General features: G+C 44.5%; 2 protein-coding genes across 2 annotated transcripts in view; both read left to right on the forward strand.

Annotated features, from left to right (window-relative positions):
* Window positions 1-5,345, forward strand: part of UROC1 (urocanate hydratase 1) — a 45,184-nt gene extending 39,839 nt beyond the window's left edge. The window contains exons 19-20 of the mRNA XM_040592672.1: window positions 2,951-3,050; window positions 5,103-5,345. Of these exons, the coding sequence (XP_040448606.1) occupies window positions 2,951-3,050; window positions 5,103-5,243 (241 nt within the window). The 3' untranslated portion in view covers window positions 5,244-5,345. The remainder of the gene's footprint in view (window positions 1-2,950; window positions 3,051-5,102) is intronic.
* A 4,173-nt stretch (window positions 5,346-9,518) lies between these two features.
* On the forward strand, window positions 9,519-22,363 carry ZXDC (ZXD family zinc finger C). The gene is given in 12 exon segments (XM_040591879.1): window positions 9,519-9,903; window positions 9,905-10,326; window positions 10,328-10,641; window positions 11,055-11,207; window positions 12,177-12,255; window positions 12,369-12,499; window positions 13,470-13,640; window positions 14,222-14,907; window positions 15,645-15,729; window positions 17,519-17,691; window positions 18,969-19,070; window positions 20,125-22,363. Coding segments are annotated over 12 exon segments (2,751 nt in total). The 5' UTR covers window positions 9,519-9,555; the 3' UTR covers window positions 20,212-22,363.
* The last annotated feature ends 276 nt before the right edge of the window (window positions 22,364-22,639 follow it).

Here is a 22,639-nt window from a genome sequence, read left to right on the forward strand (position 1 = left end):
GACTTTGCCACAAAGAAATCTCCATGCGCCTGATAAAATTTTCTCGTCATCAGCTGACTTGGAAATGTGAAAGTGCATGTGGAGGCTTATATATATTTATAAATAAATATGCACGTGATTGGAGAAAAATCAAGTTGTTGCTGGCAAGTTTCGGTTCAGGGAGTTGAGAAATGGCCATTGCACGGCGTTCAGCTGCTGGTGCTCCCTGCAGAGGCTGGGCTGGCCTGGAGCTGCTGACACATCTGCCATGGTCTTCCCTACAAGACTAGGGAAGTGCCTTTTACCTGCTTTGATTTTTCTGTGCTACAGCCTTGTGGGACAAACAGAAAAAGCAGGATTTATTTAGCTGGAATCTGCATCACATGTGCTGTTTGAGAGACTTAAGATTAACATAGTCTTGACTATAATTACAGCAAATGAGTGTTATTAATTTCTTGCTGCCTGTTTATTTGCAGGAGAATGTGTATTAGCGTGGAGCCTGAGTAACCTGTAGTAACAAAAAGGCAGAAGCAATTTAAGAATTGAACTGCACTGCTGACAGTGTGACATCTCGCTTGTGAGAGAGGCCTTGTTTTCTTTGATCACCTTAGAAAAAGACATCTGGAAATTATAGGAGGTAGCTTAGGTCAAAATGCCACATGTTTCTTTAATTACCTGAAAATGTGACCCAATGCTAATGAAGGTAGAGAGCTCCCCTTTAAAAGTGAGAGGTTTTGCTGGACAATCTATTCTAACAAACACTGGTATTTAATTTATGAGTGATTTTTAGACAGTAGGACAGATTCTGATTTACCCTGGAGTAACTTCATGGAAATCAGTGGAGAGGCTTTAAATTTATGGAGTGCAAATGAGATCAGACGCTCACTGTTCATGGCTAAGCTTCAAAGGATGCTCTTTGGGATGCTGTGCAAATACAGGATCGTTGCCACTGAAAGAACATCATCTTCCCATACAGAGTACCTTTATGAAGCACTGGTCTAGAGGTCTGATTTTCTTATTGTCTGATAACTGCAATAGCCTGTCTCGAGGTGTGCTCGTGCTGTGATCCCAATTACATTGCAATGGCATCACTGAGGTTCATAAGTGTACTCTAGCTTGCTACTTTGATGGTAGAGAACAGCGCTAATTTGGTCTCTATACACAGAAGCAGCCGAGTATGGTGAAGTAACTGGCCCTGGTCTAGATATAATTACTTTTGTAATGTTGTCATTCAGTCTCGTCCCCTCTTCTGGAGAAGACAGTAACATCATGAACTATTAAAAAAGTAGAATTTGTAAGAAATGCAGATGTTTGGATGTTTGTTTTCATCCCAAAATGAGACTAAAAGCAGACCTAATGAAACATTTCACACAGTAAAAAGATCCTGGGAATCAAATTCAAAGCTGAAAAGTGTTGACAGTGTCAATCAAAAAGAAATATTTTATTTTGAAGAGTCAGGGCTTACAATATCCAAACATCTCAATTGAAAACATGACTTTGTTTCAAATTTCCCTGTTAAGGGTAAGAAACAGATCCATTCACTGACATTCTGCTGTGAGACCTGTCAGTTTCAAGAAGACTGTGCATTTTCAACAGAAGATGCATTTATTATAATAATAATAATAATAATAATAATAATAATAATAATAAATCTAATAATGGTAAAGTGAAGGGAATTCAGAGTGGTACCATGACCTGGAGCTCTAAGTTCCTTGCTCAGTTATGTGATAGGGTCCTACTTCACAGATGGGTAGCATATATAACTAGTGAAAGGGAATTAACGTTATGTAAGTAACACCATTATCTTGAAAATGAGAAAATATGAGCTCTAGTTTCAGGAAGTAGATCTCAGGTCTGTGAGGCTCCAATGTAGCCTCATTCCCTCAGGCGTTTGAGTTACCGCTGGAAAATATACAGTAAGAAATGATTGCTTCCTAGACTGGAAAACACCTAACTCCTGTTTCATAGATATGTCTGATGTTACTCTATCTAAATTTTGTAGACTTATTAACTATAACACCCTGCCTCCAGGGACCTCCATCAGTAGTCTCTCACGCCACGTGTTGCAGTATGATGTGCCCTGGCCCTCAGGTATTGCCAATATAGGGTTATAATGCCAGAACTCTCATAGATTTACAGCAATGGATTATTATCCAACTGCATTCACCACTATTCCTCGCATGCAACAAAACAGGAACTTGAGCAGGCCAGGCTCTGAAGTCAGACAAGATGTTTTGCTCTGAGTGTTTTCCCTGTCCTTTTAAAACCAGACTGGTATTTCTCCCAAGTATAATCTGTTAGCTTTAACATATTTCTGTTCTTCTTCTGCCAGTAAGTCTGCTTCCTGGAAAGCTGGCACTGATGTCTTTAAACATCTATGTATCTCATACAAAATGAATTACTCTTTTTGAAATGATAGAGGCAGATGTGCATTAAGTGGTGGTTAATGCTATTTAAATAAAATACTTACACCCTCACATTTGTCCTGAGAGAATATAAATAGATCCATCTGTGTTTCAGTAAGTGCACAGTCCTCCTTATGATCCTATCTATATGGCAGGCTCTAGTGTAGCAAACATGAACACTTGACCTTTAAAAATACCCTGAGGTAGGTACCCCTGCAGCCCCCCAGAACTGCTACCCTTTCTTTACCTGTTCCTAGAGCCAGTACAGCACGCAATCCTCAGGAGATGCAGCACAAGCTTGATTTTTGGCACCCCTGCTTGGTGCAGATACTGACTGCTAGCTGGGTGTTATAAGGAACGTGGAATAGGTTTGCTGCAGGTTGCAAAACTAGGCTTTTGCCCTGCTAAATTCCTTTTTTTTTTTTTTTTTTAAGTATAAAAGGTCACTGATAGTCTCTTATTCAGCACATTTCTATGTTCTTGTCCTCCTTCTTGCAGTACAACTCCTGTGAATTTTGTGGGATTGGTTTAAATTATTTTTTATTAATTCTCTTACTTTTTTTTAGGGGGGAAGTGATGAATGGGGGATTTGGCCTGGTTTTGGATGGGTCCAAGGAGGCTGAAAAAAGGGCTAAGATGATGCTCAGCTGGGATGTTTCCAATGGAGTAAGTACAACTCATTATATATGTTTGCTTTGATATTTTCCTGCCTCCAGGATTATGTTTAGGTCCTTGGCTTTCAGTGTCCTTGTTTGTTTGTTTGTTTGTTTTTAACTGACTGGGAAGTGTGAGCACTCAGGCAGTATTTAGAGTATTTAGGATGTGGCTTTTTGTATCCCAGAAATAGTCCTGTTGGGCTAAGTGACTCATTCTGTTCACTGCTTCTAATATGGGTGGTTAGGAGCCTGTTTCCCCTAGAGTCAATGAGTCAGTTGGTTTGGTTGTTTTTCTTACTCCAACCAACTTCAAATCAATAAAACAGGCTAAATAATTCTTGGGTAAGGAACTTACTGTAAAGTGTTGGGACGACCCTTTCTGACTTAACAACATATTGGAGCCCAATAATTTCCACGTATCTCGCTTTGTGTTTTGTTATTTTTAAGCAGAAAAGGAAGCATGGTTACTGTAATTGTTAGACACGTTGGCATTGTTATTTGCCTACATAATACAACTGACAACGATATGAACTTCTAGTCTTGTCTATTCCTGGCTTCTAGATCTAGGTACCTTGAAAGGTTTATGCCAGCTCATGCAAGTGCCAGTTCATTCAGCCCTTGTTGCCGTTAGGAGTTTTTGCATGCCGTTAATGTCCAGATGATCCTATTTCAGTTTAAGAGTAGGATCCCGTCTCTGAAGTGGCAGAGAGGTTTTGATTCAATAATTGCAGGGAACCAAATCAAGGGAACATAGTGATGCACAGCTCACTTAAAGGCCAAGACTTGTCATGTTTGTCACGCAGCCTCACAAGGCTGATGTATTGAGGGAGCTCCTTGCCAATGCTGATGTGGTCTGTTCTGTTTTACTGCTCAAGAGGTTTTTAGTATTCCTTCTTGCCTTAGACCTTCGACATTTTTTTTTCCCCCCTAAGACCTAGCATCACTGGGGGTAGAAGAGAAGGAGGAGGAACAATTTGCACATATTGCCTGTCCCAGATCTGACATAACACAGTAGTGAACTATTAAGGAAGGAGGAGGAGGATGGTTATATTAATTTGTAGATTAGAGTAATGAAGACAAACCCGTAACAAAAACTGTGTATCAGAGGCAGCCTATTAAAAACCCAATAAATCTTTTGCTGCTCTGATTTATTGCAAGCGAAAGCCCCACTCCTCCACACACATGTTGAAAAAGGACAGCCTGAGAATGCTACCTATGTTATATACAAGGCTGGAAAGAAACTGGAGCATACCCTTGAAAATATACTGCCAGGAATAACCATAGGTGAGTGGAAGTGAAACTGAGTTGTTAACTTGAAAAGTCATTTCTAGCTGTTATTGCTATGATTCTGGAAACTTACCAGCCTTACATTAATCATATGCTTAAATATTTTTCTAAATGGGAACCTAAGTATTTTCTTTCTTGAACACTTTTGAGTCTGAATATTTCAGACTGATCTGCAATTCAGAACAGATTTGTAAGGCCTTGAGTAGAGGGAAGGACATACTTCCTTTGTGCCAAATCTTTACTTTTTTTTCATCTGAGGAATCTTGCTTGTACGCAGATCAAAACTCAGAGCTTTGCTGTTGGAAGAGGGGTTTACCAGTTCCCTGGCTGTCCACAGATTTTCATCCTTACATGCTGGCAGGGAATTTGGCTCCTTGATTTCATAGTTTGAAAATGCATTGAGAGACATTTTCCTTTTTAAATATTTATCACACTACGAAAGCATGAATTGCTTAAATGATACTGTTATCTAAAGCAAGTGCTAGTTTTACAGACCTGGGATGGAGTGCACAATTACTTTTAGTGAGAGAATTTTGTAAAATTTATAAGGTACCTGGCTCTACCAACGTTACCTGTCTGAGGTTATGTTTGTACATAAAAATGTATGAAGTCTACCCAAATACTACTCATAAAAATCAAGCAGGTATTACAAAAAATACTTCTAAAATCAGTAAGGAAAGAAATCGGGTGCCAGTATTTGCACAAATATTGTGTAAGACGGATGTGGCAAGAGAAATGTACGGTTTTTATACCCATTGATTTTCTGGTCTGACAGGTCGCCAGACGTTGCTGGTCAGGTAATGGCTATGCTTATGAAACCATCTGCCAGACAATGAAAGAGAACCCCATGTTGAAGGTGACTCTCCCTCACAAGGTGGTGGACGAGAACATCTTGGAGGAAGCTATGAAATATTAGTGATATTCAAAGTGCAATGTTGTCCTTGCAGATACATTTGAAGTTGTTTCCTTGATATCCTATTTTGCTCTCTGGCCAAATGATAAAAGCGTTGCAAATGCCTGTTCCATGTGAGCTTTTTTTTTCCCCTTTAACTTGTTAATGGGGCAAATCTGTATCCATCTGTGTGACAGGTCCACCGGTGTCAGGAACAGTCTTTTCACCAACATATTTGGAACAATGTTTGCAATAAGAAGCTATTCATTGTAAGGAAAGGAACTGGAATTTTGTTCCTGAAAAATAAATGAAAAAAAAAAAATCCAATAATTGCTGATAATTCATAAATTAAGGAGATTCTTAGGCCTGCTAGTTCAGATGTGGAATGGAAATTGGAACTCTTCTTTCTAATTCAGTCTGCTGCTATCAGCAAAGAGCCATGAAATCCAGTAGCCAAACATGTGGGTGTGTAAACAAACTTATTCTTTGGTTAGTGGGGGATGTACTGATATCACATGTGCTAGAGTCACGCTTTTCCATAATGTCATAAAGGTGCTTGGTGATCACAATAGAAAGTGACATTAACTGGTTAAGCACAGTGAGCCTGCATGTGTTTTTCCCTGAAATTCTCACCCAAGGTTTTTACTACAAGCAGGAACAGAATGCAGTGCCAGGTAAGTGGGTGGAAAAGCCTGAGGGCAGTAAGTACTAGACCATTTCCAAACATCTTACAGCAAGGCCAGGAAAATATGGAACAACACATGATAAACTAGTGGGAACCAAATTCTGCATCAGGGATGGTGCCATTCTGCTGAATCTGATGCTGTGTGCGCTTTGCTGCCTCACAGTGATGACTGTTCTTCTGTAGAAGCCCATTGTGCTTGAGCAGCTTCTAAATGGATGGAAACCTCCAGAAAATCTAGATCCTTAGTGCTGGCTGCTGCTTTATGATGAAAAAACAAAAGGCTACTCACCCATTTGGATGTGAGTGGTGCAATTAGTAAAGCAATGTAACAAAATGATCGTGTAGACTTTCCTTCTGAACAATTCCTACTAAAACACCACTGATATGAAACAAACTGAAGCACCAAAGACCAGACAGTGTGGGCTTCCTTCACACAAGAGGTGATTATAAAGTAAAACAGAGATAGAATTGTCTTTTTGGTCTTCTTTCTTCCCAGTATGAGTTAGGAAGGCATAGAACCAACCTGGTGTGCCTAGATGCAACTGAAAGAATGCATATTTTGCACCTGAACCTACTATTATATTTGTATTAACAGTAAATCACTGAAGTATTTTGTTGTAATCAGCTGTGATGCTGAATCAAAAATTGAGGCTCACTTTGAAGCCCCTATACACACACATATTGACAGATACATATATATTTATTTACAGAAATGTGTTTTACATGCACATCTATATTATGTGTGTGTACAAAAATAATTCTTAGCTATCATGTCTCATGCTAAGCATGGCCCTTGCGTACGGGCCTCATTCAGACACAAACACAGAGCGTCAGCAATCCCTTCCCCCAGTGTACATGTGGTATCGGGCTTGATCTAGCCCGTCACTCAGCCTCCTTGGTGCTGTATCTGTTACCCCTGGGAAGGGGCTACCCATAAACCTGCTTTGGCTGCTGCAGATGAGGTGTGATGAGCCACAGTCCTCAGAACTGTGGGTCCTGAAGACGCTATACAACTGCTAGACCCAGTGGCACTCGCCAGGGGAGCACACCCTGCAGCTCTGTGTTGCCTCTGCCAAGTAAACGAAGCCGTTTATTTTGAATCACAAATCAGTTCTTCACCCTGTTCACGTACTGTATATGTCTCCAGATGAATAGTGAGAGTTTGGCATCTGCTTCTAACTGAACCTTCTGTGAAGTGCAATCTGCAGTTGATCAGAGTTGCTTTAGATTATGGAAAAAACGCCCACATTGCCAAGTTACACGATTGAGATGTGAGTAGTTGTCAGCCAGATTTGACAGCCTTTGCTTTGACGTATGTTATGCATTACCTATTATTAATAACCACACTGGACTAGGTCCAAAGTTAGTATCTTGGCATTGTAGAAAACCACGCTAGTCTTCACAGCCCAAAAGCACTAAGGTACTGTTTTGTCAAGCGGAACCACCAGAAAATACCCTGGCTTTACTGTACTAAGGAACGTAGAGCTGCTTCATAGATTCGTCTTAATTCCGAGTTGAAAATCCACCAGAGACAAAATATTGAAGAAATACTTATTATGAATTCTTCACCTTTGTGTTGTTTAATACTGGGGTACCTGCCATCATGCTCACCTTCACAGCCCAGATAAAAAAGGAATCTTTTCTTCATCTTGTAGCTTTATTGACCAGAGGGCATAACCTTGCAAGTATACCTGTGTTTAATGCCGCTTAAATCCCTGGGAGTCTGTAACTCTGAACTACATGTAGGGAGACATAGAACCTGAGTGTGTGAGCGCTATACAAGAGCTACTAGTTGAAATTTAGATAATAAAGTGAATAATAGGAACTGACTGTTTTTTATCATAGCTTTGGGAGGGCACAGGGGAACGTAACCTGTTGCTGCCTGGGATCGAAAGAGCAGGCAGTTTCCAGCACACAGAAACCATGGACAAGCCCGGTGCGAAGATTCCCTTTCTGAGCTCTGCTGAGCCTCTGTTTGCTACTTGTTTGCAGAGAAGCTGAGATTGTGAATGGGCTGTTGTTCCGTGGGGATGCTGATATCATTTTTAGGTAGCCGGCCTCACCCAATGCAGGGAGAGCAGTCTTCAAGCCATCCATCTGTAGGCATCGCATCAGATCAGATTAAGACAGCGGACGCAGAGGTAGTGAATTTCTGTATTGAAGTCTCAGGCTTGCCACAGGCTGAAGCAACCTTCCCGTGAATCTTGGTGTCTTAGTGCTTTCTGCAAAATGCAGCCACTTGCCCTGAAAAGCTTGCGCCTGGTTGCAGATAGAGGGAAGACCTTGATGGCGAGGGATAATTAATGCATGACACCCATACGTCTGCAACTACAGTGGATTTTAAAGGTATAAAACTTATGACATGAGAGAGCCGTTAGCTCTCCTAGACAGGGTCTTGTTGAATCTCTCCAGGGTGTGGCAAACATAAGGGATTTGTGGCTTGATTATTTTTATTTTTTATTCTCTCCTTCAGGTTTAACATCCTTCAACCAGGGATACACCTATGTATTAAGCAATAAACGCCATTCTTTTCCTAGGAACATGAAGGAAGGTACTGCAAAGACCTCCCTGGGGAGGTGAGGATGGCTAGGGGCAGCCAAGGATGGGAATGGCTCACATGCAGTGACAGCGCTGCGGTAAGGAGGGTTTCGGAGGAGGCTAAGCTCAAGCACCCAGGGACTTCAGGCTCAGCAGAGAGGGCCGGGAAGGTGCGCAGGGGAGCTCTGGGTGTGCCTACAGCTCGATGGCGAGAAGCTTCCCTGTGGCTGGGAGCGCCTGGCCAGCAGCGTTCCTGCTGTTAGAGCTGATGCCAAGTTGCTCAGCGGCCGGCAGAGCAGCGGAAGGCTCACAGCACCATCTGCTGGGACTGCCTCTTGGTCCCACAGCTGGAGGGGACTGGTGTCATTTCCATGGCAAATCCAGGGTAATTTCCCCATTTCCTTAAGTATTGGAGAGCTAGCAGGCAGCTGAACGTTCTCCCAAAGAAAGTTTTGCCAGGAATGGAGGAAAAAAAAAAAAGGTTTTGAGTATTCACTGAATTGATAGCATTTTTTTGCATAGCTTCAACTGACTTCAGCAAGCAAAAGCGTGTCATTTGAGCGCCTCTTCCCTACCCCCCCATCGCTTTTTCTCCGTTTGTCCTTTCCCCCTCCCGGTCCCGCTGTCCCGGGCGGCGCAGGGGCAGCGTCATGGCCGTGCTTCCCGCTGGGAATTCCCGTCGCTCAAGGCCGCTGCATCACGCTGAAGGTGCGGGGGATATTTTGCCAATGGCCACCCATTGCAATGCCCGGGACGCGGCTGCAAGCTGGGAGCTGCTCTGGCACCGCTGCTTTCCTGGCTGCCGGCAGGAATTGATGGATGCCGGGACAATCCCCAAAGACCGGCCGGATTCCAGCCGTGCCGCTGCGGCTATCGAGCGGCACCGAAGGGGCGAGCTGCTGTGCGGCGGCAGGCTGGGGGCGAGCGGCCCCGGGGCAGCCCCTCCTGCCCGCGGGAGCCCCGCTCCGCTCCGCCCGGCTCCGCGCTCCGGGTTTCCGCGGCGCCTCCCGCGCCGGGCCCGCTCCGTGGCGCCGCGCTCCGGGTTTCCCCGCCGGCCCGCGCCGGCCCCGCCCCGCGGCTCCGGTTTCAGCCGCTGCTACAGGGACCCCCAAGATGGAAACGCAGGGGCTGCCCGCCGCGGAGGCGGCCCGGGCCCGGCCCGGCGCCCAACATGGCGGCCCTGCCGCGCCGCCCGCCGCCCCGCGCCGCCAGCCGCCGCCGCCCGCCTGGGAACCGGCGGCCACGGCCGCCTCCTCCTCCTCCGCCGCCAGCACCGCCGCGTCGGGCCTCTACGTGAGCTTCCCGGTGCTGCTGGTGGAGGAGAAGCCGGAGCCCGGAGCCGGCCCGACGCCCAGCCCCTGCGCGCCGCCGGCGGGGCCCGCGCCCGACAACGACGGGCTCCTGCTCGTCTTCAACGTGGTGCGCGGCGCGGCCGAGGCCGGCCCGGGCGGCGGCGAAGCGGGGGCGCGCCCAGCCCGGCCCGCCGCCCGCCGAGCCGCCCGAGGAGGCCCCCGGCTCGGCGCCGCCGCCGCCTCCTCCCCCGCCGCCGCCGCCGCTGCCCCCCGCCGCCGGCGGCGATGGCGGCGGCGCGGAGGACGGCTCCTTCTCGGGGACCATCACCATCAACAACCAGAGCCTGGTGGTGCGCATCGAGAACGGCGTCCTGACGCTGGGGCCCGGCGCCGAGCAGGCCGCGGGGGCCGCCCCGCCGCCGCCCGCCCCGCCGCCGCCGCCCGCCGCCGAGCCGCCGTGCGGCCCGCGGCCGCGCTCCCCGCCGGCCTTCCCCTGCCCGGAGCCGCGCTGCGGCGAGGCCTTCCCCCGCAAGCAGCAGCTGCGCCTGCACCGCCTCTCGGCGCACGGCGGCGGCGGCGAGGACGGGCGGGGGGGCGGCGGGGGCGGCGGCGCGGCCCTTCGGCTGCCCGGTGCCGGGCTGCGCCTGGTCCTTCGCCACGGCCTACAAGCTGCGGCGGCACCTGCACTCGCACGACAAGCTGCGGCCCTTCGCCTGCGCGGCGCCGGGCTGCGCCAAGCGCTTCACCACCGTCTACAACCTGCGGGCCCACAGCCGCGCCCACGAGCAGGAGGCGGCGCACAAGTGCGAGGCGTGCGGGCAGCGCTTCCCCAGCGCCGCCCGCCTCGCCGCCCACCGCCGCCGCAGCCACCTGGAGCCCGAGCGGCCCTACCGCTGCGACTTCCCCGGTAAGCCGCCGCCCCCGGGGGCTCGCTTCCCTCCCCGCGCCGTGCACAGGCTCGCTCGCCCGGCCGAGGGGGCCTTTCCGCAGCGTCCCGGCTCGCTTTGCCTCCCCGCGGCACCCCCGGGTCGCCCCCCGGGCTTGGAGGGGGGCCGCGCCCCGGCCGGCACCGGCACCGGGGGGGGGGGGGGGCGGCCCACGCGTGCCCTTGTGCCGGTGCTGAGCCCCGGGACGCGCTGTGCGCGCCGATCGCCCGCCTCGGCCGGACGGTTGTCCCTGGGAGTAACGTAGGTTGGGATGGGACCGTTGGGTTTTTCCCCGGGCTGGGGTGTAGCATCCTGGATGGATCGGGGGGTCCCTCGCGGCCGTCCCGCTGCGGTTCTGTGCCGGGCTGACACGCTGTGCCCCTTCCCTCCCTAGGCTGCGAAAGGACCTTTATCACGGTGAGCGCCTTGTTCTCCCACAACCGAGCCCATTTCAGGGAGCAGGAGCAGTTCTCCTGTTCCTTCCCGGGCTGTAACAAGCAGTACGACAAAGCCTGCCGGTTGAAAATCCACATGAGGAGTCACACAGGTATTCGGGAGGGTGATGTGTGTCTGGGGATGTACGCAGAAGGTCCTGCGTGGAGAGCATGCTTCAGTTCGCTGGCAAAAACTGAAAGTCGTGAAGGGAGGCAGGGTGACACGAGTCGTTTGGAGTCAGTGAAAACGTTTGATGCGTGGCCTTTTGGGGGGTAGGATTCCGCCAGACGAACCTGCCAAATGCGAAGTAGCTACGGACATGCTTTTGGCGTGTGAACTCTGTTCAAAAAAATTATCCCAGCTCTATTCCCGAGTTCATAGGCATTTAGAATATTATACAAATTCTAATCTTGCTCAAAACAAAGGGCTGAAAGATTCTCAGAACACGTGGAATATATGTACCAAGGTTTCAAACAGCAAGAAGATAGGTTTCAACTCAAGCAAGTACTCCAGGCTTGCAAGGACTGCCACTAAACTGAAATCCAGCCTTTTAAAGTTTTAAAGATAATGGCATGTACTCTTTACTGTCCTCTGTTTTCCTGGTTTCATGGCTTTACAGCTTGGAGTTTGGGTTTTGTTTTTTTTAAAGTGTTACTTCTGCTAAGTGAAAGTTCATAGGTGTGATGGAAACCACCTTCGTAGGCTTCCCTGTATTGATTGTAACCAACATACAGTCCCAGGTCATGAAAAGAGGAAAACACATTTCAATTGTGTTTCTATTTTGAATAATGCTGTTACTGGTTTTGAAGCACCTTCAAAATAGCTCAGATTAATACGAGATGGATGGATAATTATCTGTGCCCCCTGATGCCCGGGGAAAGATGCAATAGCCTTGAGTTAAAGAAGGCTTAAAGATTGTACCAGAGGGAAGGGGCATCACAGTTCTCTGCAGTGAATTGCAGGACAAGGTGGCTGAGTCTTCCTTGTCTTAAAGTAATTCAATTTAAGCAGCTTTTGATATTTTCTAATAGCAATGTGTATTTCTATATTAGGTTGTTAATGCAACATTTCTTTGCTTAAGGGGAAAGGCCTTTTATCTGCGACTTTGAAGGTTGTGGCTGGTCTTTCACCAGTATGTCCAAGCTGCTGAGGCATAAAAGGTAGCCTTTTCTGAGTATACTGTCCCAAGTCACTTGCTGTTTGTTTGTTTTAGTTCTGGTGCTACAGTAGCAGTGGATTTAATCATGGCAATGGCAATTTCCTTCCCTTGTAGGAAACATGAAGATGACAGGAGATTCATGTGCCCGGTAGAAGGCTGTGGGAAGTCCTTCACAAGAGCAGAACACTTGAAAGGCCACAGTATAACTCACCTCGGTACAAAACCATTTGAGTGTCCAGTAGAAGGTATTGTTCCACTCTCGTATATGTTAACTGGTAATTGGTGTGTGTATTGCCTAAAGCTGTGTGCGTTTTCCCCAAATGCAAGCTTGTAACAGGATTGGGACAATTTGGAGTGAGTCTTCTAACAGATTTTAAGGAGGTAAAACTAAACTGAAGACATTGTAACTGAATGAATTATTACTGTCAAATTTACAGATTGCGGAGAAAACATTGGCTCATGCTCTAGCTTGATTGTTTTTTTGTTGGTTTTTTCCCCTCTCCCCTTTATGACGAGCGGGGCTGCTTTATTCTGGAAAATCCTATCTGTGATACTTCCTGTAGCTCAGCTTTTTCACTTGTTTCATCAGGCGTAGGGAAAAGTGGCCCTGTCACACACCTTCAAGGCCACGCTTTACTGTGACACACTTTTTGTGACATGTCTCAAATGTTGAGCAGTTGTGCTGTGGTAGTCTCTGCTGCTGGGACGGTGGATGGCTGTGTGAGTGGTACTTGTTGTGGTGGTCACGCAGGAGCCTTGCTGATGCTCTGTGGGTTTCTTAGCACCACCTCCATCACTTCATTAGGGCTCCAGGAACAAAGATTTAGGGTCTGATCTGGAATATTCTGTTTCATAAAGTAGAGCAACTCTACTTGGCAATTGTTTCTCCTTCTAATGGTCTTGCCAGCAGTCGTCATGAAGATCTTACATTTAAGATTTCATAGCAGGGAAAGGTGGCTCATTTCATGGGATGGCTTAAGAGTTTCTTGTTGTCAGAAACAGGTTGTTGAACTATTCTGTCCACTGAGGTGTCTTTGATGTAAAACAAGGAAATATATTCAGCTTGCTTCTTATGCCTGTGATTGTATGCACAGGTGCTTGCAAAACAGCAGGTAGAGTTCTGCAGAGCGACTCTGATTTGTTTTGTTAAGACACTAAATATGAACATCAAATTGAATTAGGTGAAACTTCCAAGCCTTGTATGTCTTCTTTCAGGCTGTTGTGCAAAATTTTCAGCACGGAGTAGTCTCTATATTCACTCCAAAAAGCATCTTCAGGATGTGGACTCATTAAAGACTCGTTGTCCTGTATCCAGCTGTAATAAACTGTTCACTTCCAAACACAGTATGAAGACGCACATGGTCAAACAGCATAACTTCAGCCCAGGTAAAGTATTTGTTTCAAATTATAGGAGACTACAATGGAAAAACTAAGTGTTTAATTAAGGAAAACGTGTATTTACTGATGTTGAAATCTGAGCCCCACTGAACAAACGGTAGAATCTTTGCTGAGACTGGAGTTGGTTTTCCTACCAAAAAATTTTCAGTGGGACCTCTAACAAATATCAGAAAGTGAGACTTGAGCTTGATCTGTGTGAAATTGTGAGGAATTGCAGCTTTTTTGAATCAAGTAGAGCTTGTCCTTCTCCATGCCATCTGTAAAATATGAGCAAGGACTGAACCTGCTCCTTTTTGTGCTCCTTTTTCCACCCCTCTACAACCTGCCTTAGTCTGGACTGCCTTAGTGTAGTATTTTGGCAAGTGCTTTTGTAACTGACGTTTCTCAGTAAAGGAGTGAACTTATTTCATTAAGCTGCTTTTCCTTAAATCTGCTTTCAGGGAAGTTGGGAAGTGTTTTTAGCAGGCTGAGAATCCAGAGTTCTAAGCTTTCTCCTTTGATCATTCATGTTTTCCCTCCCTATTGGTCTGATGAAAGGTCTGTCTTATAACCAAACCCTTCTCTTCCAGATCTCCTAACTCAGCTCGAAGCAACAAGCTCCCTCACACCCAGCAGTGAACTCACTAGTCCAGGACAGAGCGATCTCAGCAACATAGACCTTGTATCCCTGTTCTCCAACATGTCTAGTAACAATTCTGGAATTGCAACAGACATGGCGCTAGTCAATTCTGGAATTGTCACGATCGATGTTGCTTCGGTGGGCTCAACGCTTGGGGGAAACCTGCCTGTCACTAACAATTCTTTAAGCCAGGCGGTTGATCCCTTGATACTGGTGGCTAGCAGCGATATGCCGCAGGGCCTGGACAGTTCTCTCTTGCTGGGAAGCAGTGCAACAGTTCTACAGCAAAGCACTTTAAATTTGGATGATGTACAGACTGTCAATGCAGAAGCCTTGGGTTCGCTAGCATCTCTGTCGGTGAGGAATTCCAGTCAAGATATGCACGGTTTGACGTCCAGCAATAATTTAACAATCGACACAGCCACTTTGACTCCTTCTAGTAGCCTCGGCGGTACCAATGTGCCTGAGTTACTGACGCCAACTAAAGCTGAACGGAATTTGCTTCCTAGCTCGGATGTTGTTGGTCAACAAGAGGGCAGCAAAGTAGTGACACAGTTTGTCTTCTCCAACCCTCCAGGGAGCTACAGTGCACAGAAGGAAATGGATCTTGGCACAGTGACTGGCAGCTCATTTTTGGTATGCAGTAACTATATTCATTTTACCCTTACATGACTGCAATGCCCCGATTGGGGAGATACCTGTTTGCTACATATACCTTATAGGGAGACCTTTCTCTCAAATTTTGCACATCATGCGTTTTGGCTTTTTTTGATGAAGGATGTAGAATGTTGTGTTGAAATAGCATGTTGTCCAAAGTGGATGCAGTGTGGTGATAAGTTCTCTTAAGAAATACTAGAGTTCTGGTGGGGAGAGTTGAAGGAGAACTCTTCAAAAGAAGGGATTAAAAAAATAAGTGATTGACTGAGAATTAAATGGAATTTACAAGAATACCCAAGAATATGTGGTATGTCTTGTGCATTTCATTCCAGGGAAGGATTTGGGCTGGGAGAGTACACGAAACATTTTCATCTCAATGTTCATTCCTGGTTTAAGTACCTTTCCTGTTCTGATTTACTGTGCTACTAGAGACTTAACTTTTTATTTACATTACAAAGTAAATGTTTACCCTGTTAAAATCTGAAAACTTGTAAATATAGTGCTAACTTCTTTTTGAGTTGAGCTCCAGTTACTAAGTATGTACAGGGAATTAATTGAAACTCTAATAAGAGGAGCATGGGAAACTAGAATTCGGTGTTTGCAGTGTAAAAGGTAACTGCAACTGGGAACTCTTTAGTCTGTGTTCATTGTTGTTTTGGTTTGCTCTTGCATTCAAAAAAACCTTTGCATTTCTTGGCTTGCTCTTTTTTTGCTAGGAAAGCAGTGGCTCTGCGAGAACAGACTACAGAGCCATTCAGCTAGCCAAGAAAAGAAAACAGAAAGGGAATGGGAGCAGCACAGGTGAGAAACCATTGATTTTGTTAAATTTACTAAATACAATTATTTAGGTTCTTTGGTAGTGAAATGGGAGCAGGTATCTGAGTATTCTTAAGTATCCCATCCAGTTTATTGCTAGTTAAAATACGCATGTGGTGTACCATCTGTTACTGGGGATAATCACATTCTGTGGAATACCATGTTCACAGTAAGTTTACGAAGAAATCTGCACCATATGTTTCATGATTATTAACAAGACACTATCTCTCCATCTCTTCATCTGCTTTTTATTTTCTTAATAAAACAAAAAAATTAAGGTAGCTTTGCTTTCTGTTGTTTATGCTTTTGTTCTTACATAGTGCATTCTCTTTTACTCAGTACAGGCAATGAAAACATCAGCTGGATTTGTTTTGCTTTTGTGTTTCACTTGGTAACAGCCTGTATGCAGTGCTAAGGAGTTTATTTCTTAGTTACCTAGAAATACTGAAACCTCTGTCAGATTTTAGCCTTGTAGGGAGTTCTTGTGAGCGTGAAGTTCAGGTCATGATTTCAGATGTGTCCTCTTTCTCTTAAACTGCAGTTTGACTCAGAGCTGTCTGATGTGAATCATGCACCATTACTTTGTCAAATCAAATATGGTCCATGGCTCTCTAGACTTGCACAAATTCAGGCATTTGAGTTGTGTCTACCCTGGGGGCTGGGGTGGAATATCATATATATGTAGATATATATGTTTAGTTCTTCCTTGCTGTCTGTTAGACCTTCCCACCTCTGCAAATTAAGGTCATAATTTTTAAGGTGAGTTAAGAGACTGATTCTGAATTGAGCACTGTCATGTTTCTGGATTTGTAAAAGGCATACCTGAATAAATTCTGTCTGGATCAGTGAATCATCGCATGGAAGGATAACTGCTTTATGAAGCTAGTTCCAACTATTCTTTTATCATCAAACATGTCTTTTGGACATAGTTTAGAAAGAGAATGGCATTTAATCGCATGTCTCCTAAAATAACCTCAGAAAATCCCTATTTCTGCTCCTATTGAAGACTCCCAGTAGTCCATCTTTCACCAGCTGTTGTCTTAATGCTAGTGTGTGCTTCTCGGTGGTCTAGAGAGTTTTGTATTTCTAATTGGTTCAACTGGGTTGAATGAACGCTGTAGAGGGAAGTTCAGTGTTTGAAAAGAAGTTATCCTTTTATTTACTGTAGAATTAAAAAACAAAACAGAAAGAACCAGTTGAGAAGAAGGTATCCTTATGCATATTTTGATTAGAGTTTTGGTTTTCAGCTTGTGATACAAGCAGCTGGCTTGTCTTGTTTTAAACTGGAAAATGCTGAACGTTATGATAGTTGTACTTCTGTAGCCCATTCTACCTAACAGTCCTTGAAATTTTTCTGGAAATAGATGAGCATTACGATGCTCTTTATACAGTTTGGAAAAATTATGTACAAGACTTCTCAGGAAACGCGTTGCAAAATTAAAAATAGAAAATGCAATTCTACTTCCTAATTCCTTTTCTGTAACTCCACAGATACGCTGCAATTTCTGTGCTACCACAGGGGTGAGCCCTAAGCTTAGCAGTTTGTGATGTGGTTTTAATGGTATTCATGTAAAAAGATGCTCAGTCAGCAGATGGAATTCATCAGCTGATTGCTGTCTGGCCTTTTAGCAGTTATCAGATGGTGGTTAATTATATTGCACTGTTCCAGGCATTTGCTGTGTAGTATAGGTAACTGCATAAAATTGAAAAATACTAGCAGGAAACTTCGGCAAATTGCTTCTGACCGTCTAAATACTAAAATGGTCTCTTTTAGGGGCATCTGGCTCTGGTCAGAGAAAAAGCAAGGGTGGTAAAGTAAGCCCTACCAACTTATCATCATCTACTCCTGGCAGTCGACTGGGTGGCAATATAGTTCTGCCGAATGGAGGGCTGACAATAAGGGACCCTGCCACTGGAGCCCAGTATGTGCAAATTCAGCTTCTTCAGGTAAGAGCTGGGAAGGAAACACGTACTCCTCTCCTCTGTTACCCAAACTGGCACAGTTACGGAAGGATCTGACTAACTCTGAACTTGGGATCTTGAGATCTGCAGTATGTACCCTGTCCATTGGGGCATTTTCCCGCAAGAAATGCTTTCTGGGGAAGTTTGTATGTAACTGGCTTTAGTGAGATACAGAAATGCTCGAAAACAGAGCTGCCTCAATCATACAACTGCTGGGGCCCAAACAGATGCACTGTGGAAATGGGTAGGATGGTTTTATTTGATTCAGCAATAATACGCAGGCCAGTCTGAAACATATGGGCACTGCAACTGTAGGCAACGTCCTGTTCAGCTTCCTAGGCTGGGTACAGCTGATGCAGGAAACGCTGCGGTAGAACTAAGAGTTTTAGCAAACTTACATTTTGCATGTGAGAGTGGTGATCCTTCAAGGGCTTAGGAATTGCCTCACTTGACAGGCAGTTATGAGAGCAGCAAAACAGATGGTACATTCCTGTCCCAAAGCATGGGGTAATTTTTCTTGCAAAAGGAAAGGATTACTACCATGTGTTAACTTAGGGTGTGCACGGGAGTATTGACTTTTTCTTCGTCCTTTTCTTTATTGACAGCTCCCCAAATTCTTCTATAACTCCACCTCTCTCTCATTTACAAGGTAAATGAGACTGAAATGAAAAGATTCCTGCAAAATGGAGTTTCAGCCTAAACTGTTATTCCTCTAAACTGTTGTAGTAAAGCTTAACATTTTTTTTTATTAAAAATACCTAGTAATCGATGTAAGCTGATTAGTGGAGCATGAAAAGTCATAAGTTTTTGGCCAGGTGTATATCTATAGTATCCAGAGAGAGGGGAAGTTTCTTTTGCTTTATTCCTAACAAGGTGTGATATGGAGGAAGCTATGGGCAGAGTTCTCCATCTGATGGGTGTAAACGTTTGTAAGTTTCAATTACCAGCTTCACACAATGTGATGAAACTTGTCACATATTTCTGAACGTTACCTTGGAAGATGAACTGTTCCTTCCTTTTCAGGTCTTGGCAATTTTTCAAATTGATTATGATAGTATAATAGGTTGTACGCTGAGCTAGGTTCACATTTAAGTGGTAGTTAGCTTTCCACATATCTTTGTGGGCCTAGGCCTTACTGGTACAGTGCATTAGCTTTATCAGATTTATTATTTCTTTTAAGATTGCGAGGCTGAGTGAAATCTGCAATGTTGTGCTGAGATGCTTGGGGGTCTTGCAATTGCATTATGTTTCTGCATTCACAGGATGATTCTCCAGGAGAAGGAGATCTGCCCTTTCAACTGAGCTCTCAGTCTTCCTCATCACATTCTCAGCTTACAGTGGATTTACCTGTTCACATACTTCAGGTACAGCATATCACAGCTGTTGTGTTTTATTGCCTAGCTTGAAAGCGAAGGCAGTTTACTGTGACCACGAGTGTTCTGCTGAATGAAAATACCTTGTTTTCCATTGGGAGTTTTAATTTCACTTACAAGAAGTTGTAAGCAGAGAGCTGCATTGCAAGGTTTACCTCGTGTATGTTGCCAACCTTTGGCATGTCATAGGTGGTTGTTTTTCTTCCTCTGTTACTGAGTAACGAATAACTAAATGTTACGCATTTATTACTGAAGTGCCCCATCCTGATCCTGTCCTGCAGATATTAAGTGGCCCGAGGAGGAGGATCGGAATGGATATGTAACAGGCTAAGGAAGGGTGGGAAGTGGGAAATAAAATCTTGAGCCTAGATTTCAGGGCAGCGTCTGTATGGGAGTGGCAGTTAGATTGAAAAGCCTGCTTGCTTCTACAGTCTTACTGGTTTCAGTACTTGCCCTCGTTGACCACTGAGCGTCAGCGGTGTTTGAATGCAGAAAGCTTCATACAGCTTCTTGCCATAAACGTTTTGTTACCTGCCGTTCTGGTAAATGGCATGTTAGTGAGCAGGAGCAGCTGAGAACTGAGCAGCAATGAATGATAACATGTACATATATCGCGTTTTCTACTTGACCCTGTGGGGCTTCAGTTTTGATAAACTCTGCAGTGCCGTTATCCTTGCCAAGTGTGCTTCTCCTGGATAGAAGATAAAGCTTTTCTGTTTAGGAGGAGCACCCTGCTGAGATAAACCTAGAAATACAAGAAGAGCACTGGGATTGTTGGCCGTGGTAGAGAGTTAATAGAGGAAAAAGCAAATAGTGATTTCAAACGTATCTCCATTAGTAATGCTCATCTGAAGTGTTCCAAAAAAACCCTCTAGCGGCACTGTTTGAGTGGGTCGCCAAAGCAGGAATGCTTTGGGTTTCCTCTAAACCATTCAAAACATTTCTCTGATGTTGGATCAATGTCAAGGTAATCTTACTGATAAGCATTAGAGGCATCTAGAGGTGAAAGCACTGAACTCTTCATGCTCTCTGTTTGATTTAACAGGAACCACACAATTCTACTGAAGATGATGCAGGTTCTGATAACTCTCAGTTCACTGGAAGCACAATAAATTTACAGGATCTGGAATGACCGTTGTTAAGAACAGTTACTTGAAAACAAACTGGGCAATCACGTCTTGACAGAGTGAGATAAATGTGTGGGTCGTTTTCCAAGGAAAATATGAAAACTAGGAGTACTGGATTATAGTTGCACTCTTTGCAATTTGCTGAGGACAGTTGCAACTGAAAGCTTTTCTTAAAAAATGTAAATCCCACTTGATGTGCCTGTGTAAGATACCCTGTCTGCCTGGTGGTGGGAGAAACTGGGGCAGACTGCCGTACAGTGTTGTTTCAGGGAGAAGTACTGTATTAAACTTCAAACTGAGGTAATATTTACTGTTTTCACAGGAAAGCAAGTATTCTACAGCTAACAAGTACAAATTTATAATCCTGCCTATGACAGTTAAAACTTTCCTTCCACTGGTCTCCTGTTGGAGCCAGTGGCATCAAGGAATTAAGAGCTAAAATTTGCAAGTGGTTTATATACACACACACACACAAATTGTTTCGGCGGAAAACGGGAATAAAGTGTCACATGTAACAAAATTAATGTCCTATGCCATGAAAATGAGATGCTCTAAAATCTTTGTTTTAGAAAGCTAGATTCTAAATGTTAACTTAGCTGTGAATCAGTTTGTAGCTCATGTTGAGTTTCTCCCTTTCCTTGCTCCTGCATCCCAAATACTTTGCTGAATTCTTCCAGCAAAACTTGAAAAAGAAAACTGCAATAGAACTGTACTCACTGTAAGAGATTAGCTAAGACTCCAACAGCATCTGAGAGAGGTTCGTTTTATCTTTGTGTTCCCTTTTTTGGGAAGAATGTTGACCTTCACGTAAATTTAAGCACCTTGATTTTATCTCATCTATAAACTGCTGCCAAGTTACCTGTAAACTGGCCACTACCTTTTTATTTTGGGTTGGGGTTTGGTTTTTTTTGGTGGTGGGTTTGTTGTTTTTTTTTTTCCCCCCCGATTGAACACTGTTAAAACCTGTTCTTTATTGATATCCCTGAGTGTCACATGCACGTGGAGCTTCCGGCTGGTTTACAGAATATGCAGTTGTCAGAGTATTTTATAAGAGGAGAAGAATTGTTACATAGAAGACTTACCCCACTGAAAAACTGCAGTTTCTCTTGGGGGGCAGGGGAAGAGGTTGTATGTACTGTACTTATCTGGATTGCAGACACCTAAGTAAGTATAGGGTTGTATAGGGAAAAAAAATCCCCTTTGGTTACAGTTTAAGGTAGTAATTTAAATGTTTCTTATGGTGATGTACTGAATGCCTATAAAATTATGTATAGGAGTTTGATAAAAGGGTGTATGTACTGTTTTTTTATTCTCAATGAGGTGTGTGTATGCACGTATGTGTAATTTTTTTACAAAATAAGATATGTCATGCAGGAGAACGTTGTGATCTTTCTAATCTTGCACATATTTATTTATTTTACAGTTATACTGATGTTGAATTCATGCGAGGTCATTCAGAAATGCTTTTACTTCCTGTGCCTTTTGAACTATGTATGTGTCCAGATAAATGCTTTTTTGGTTGAAGACTTGGGGAGAAAAAAAGCATACAGGTTACATTCAACTTCAGATCCTGATTTGTAGGCAGTATTATATCCTCTGGTTGAACCAGTTTTATTTTTCTATCTTTAGCTTATCTGAGCATTGAGGTGTCTCTGTTCCTCTCTTCCTGGGACTTACATCCAGGGACTCTGTTAACCCTCTCAGGTTGGGTTTCCAAACCAAACAAACAAGTAGATGAAATCTTCTACCTGGTGGCTGTGAATGCAGCACGGAGTCCACTCCTGAGAGGTAGAAAGGTTGAGGAGGAATCATACATACTAAAGGGACTACTGGGTCTTGCTCTAGTGGTCACCGTGCTCTCCCTGGAAGCTGAGACACCTCGAGCTCCCAATGCCTGCATTATTCTGTTTCCAAGGACCATACCAGTTCTTAATCTGTTAAAATGGCCAAGGAACACTCCATCTTTTTATGGGACTTGCAACCAAATCTTTCTACTTCTGAAAATGTACCTCACTCAGCTTTGTAAGTGAATGTAAAGTGCTAACCTCTTGGGGCCGAAAATTGGATCACTTGGCTTGAACTCCATTGCTGGCAATGGATACCTGAAGAACTGCTGGTGCAAAAGGGTTAATAAAGCTTTTTTTTTTTTTATGGTCAGTTTGTCACTGGGTATTTTTCTTTATATGGACGAATCTGACATAAAACTAATTGTTAGCAGCTTGATTGCTGCAGAGCTTGTGTGTTTCCTTCAGTTGTGCCTTTTCCACAGTAGCGGGGTGAAGTCTGTCATGAAACTCATCCTTTGCATTAAGGTGTAGCCTTCGGTTTTCGTAGTCCTTCATCAGATTTGTGATTATGGTATGTCTGCAGGTGCCTGGTTTAGTTGTGCATTGTTACCCAGGACTGCGATAGGTCTCCCTAGTCAGGTTTGTA

Source organism: Falco naumanni, chromosome 4, assembly GCF_017639655.2.
Source record: "Falco naumanni isolate bFalNau1 chromosome 4, bFalNau1.pat, whole genome shotgun sequence".
Taxonomy (NCBI): Eukaryota; Metazoa; Chordata; class Aves; order Falconiformes; family Falconidae; genus Falco; species Falco naumanni.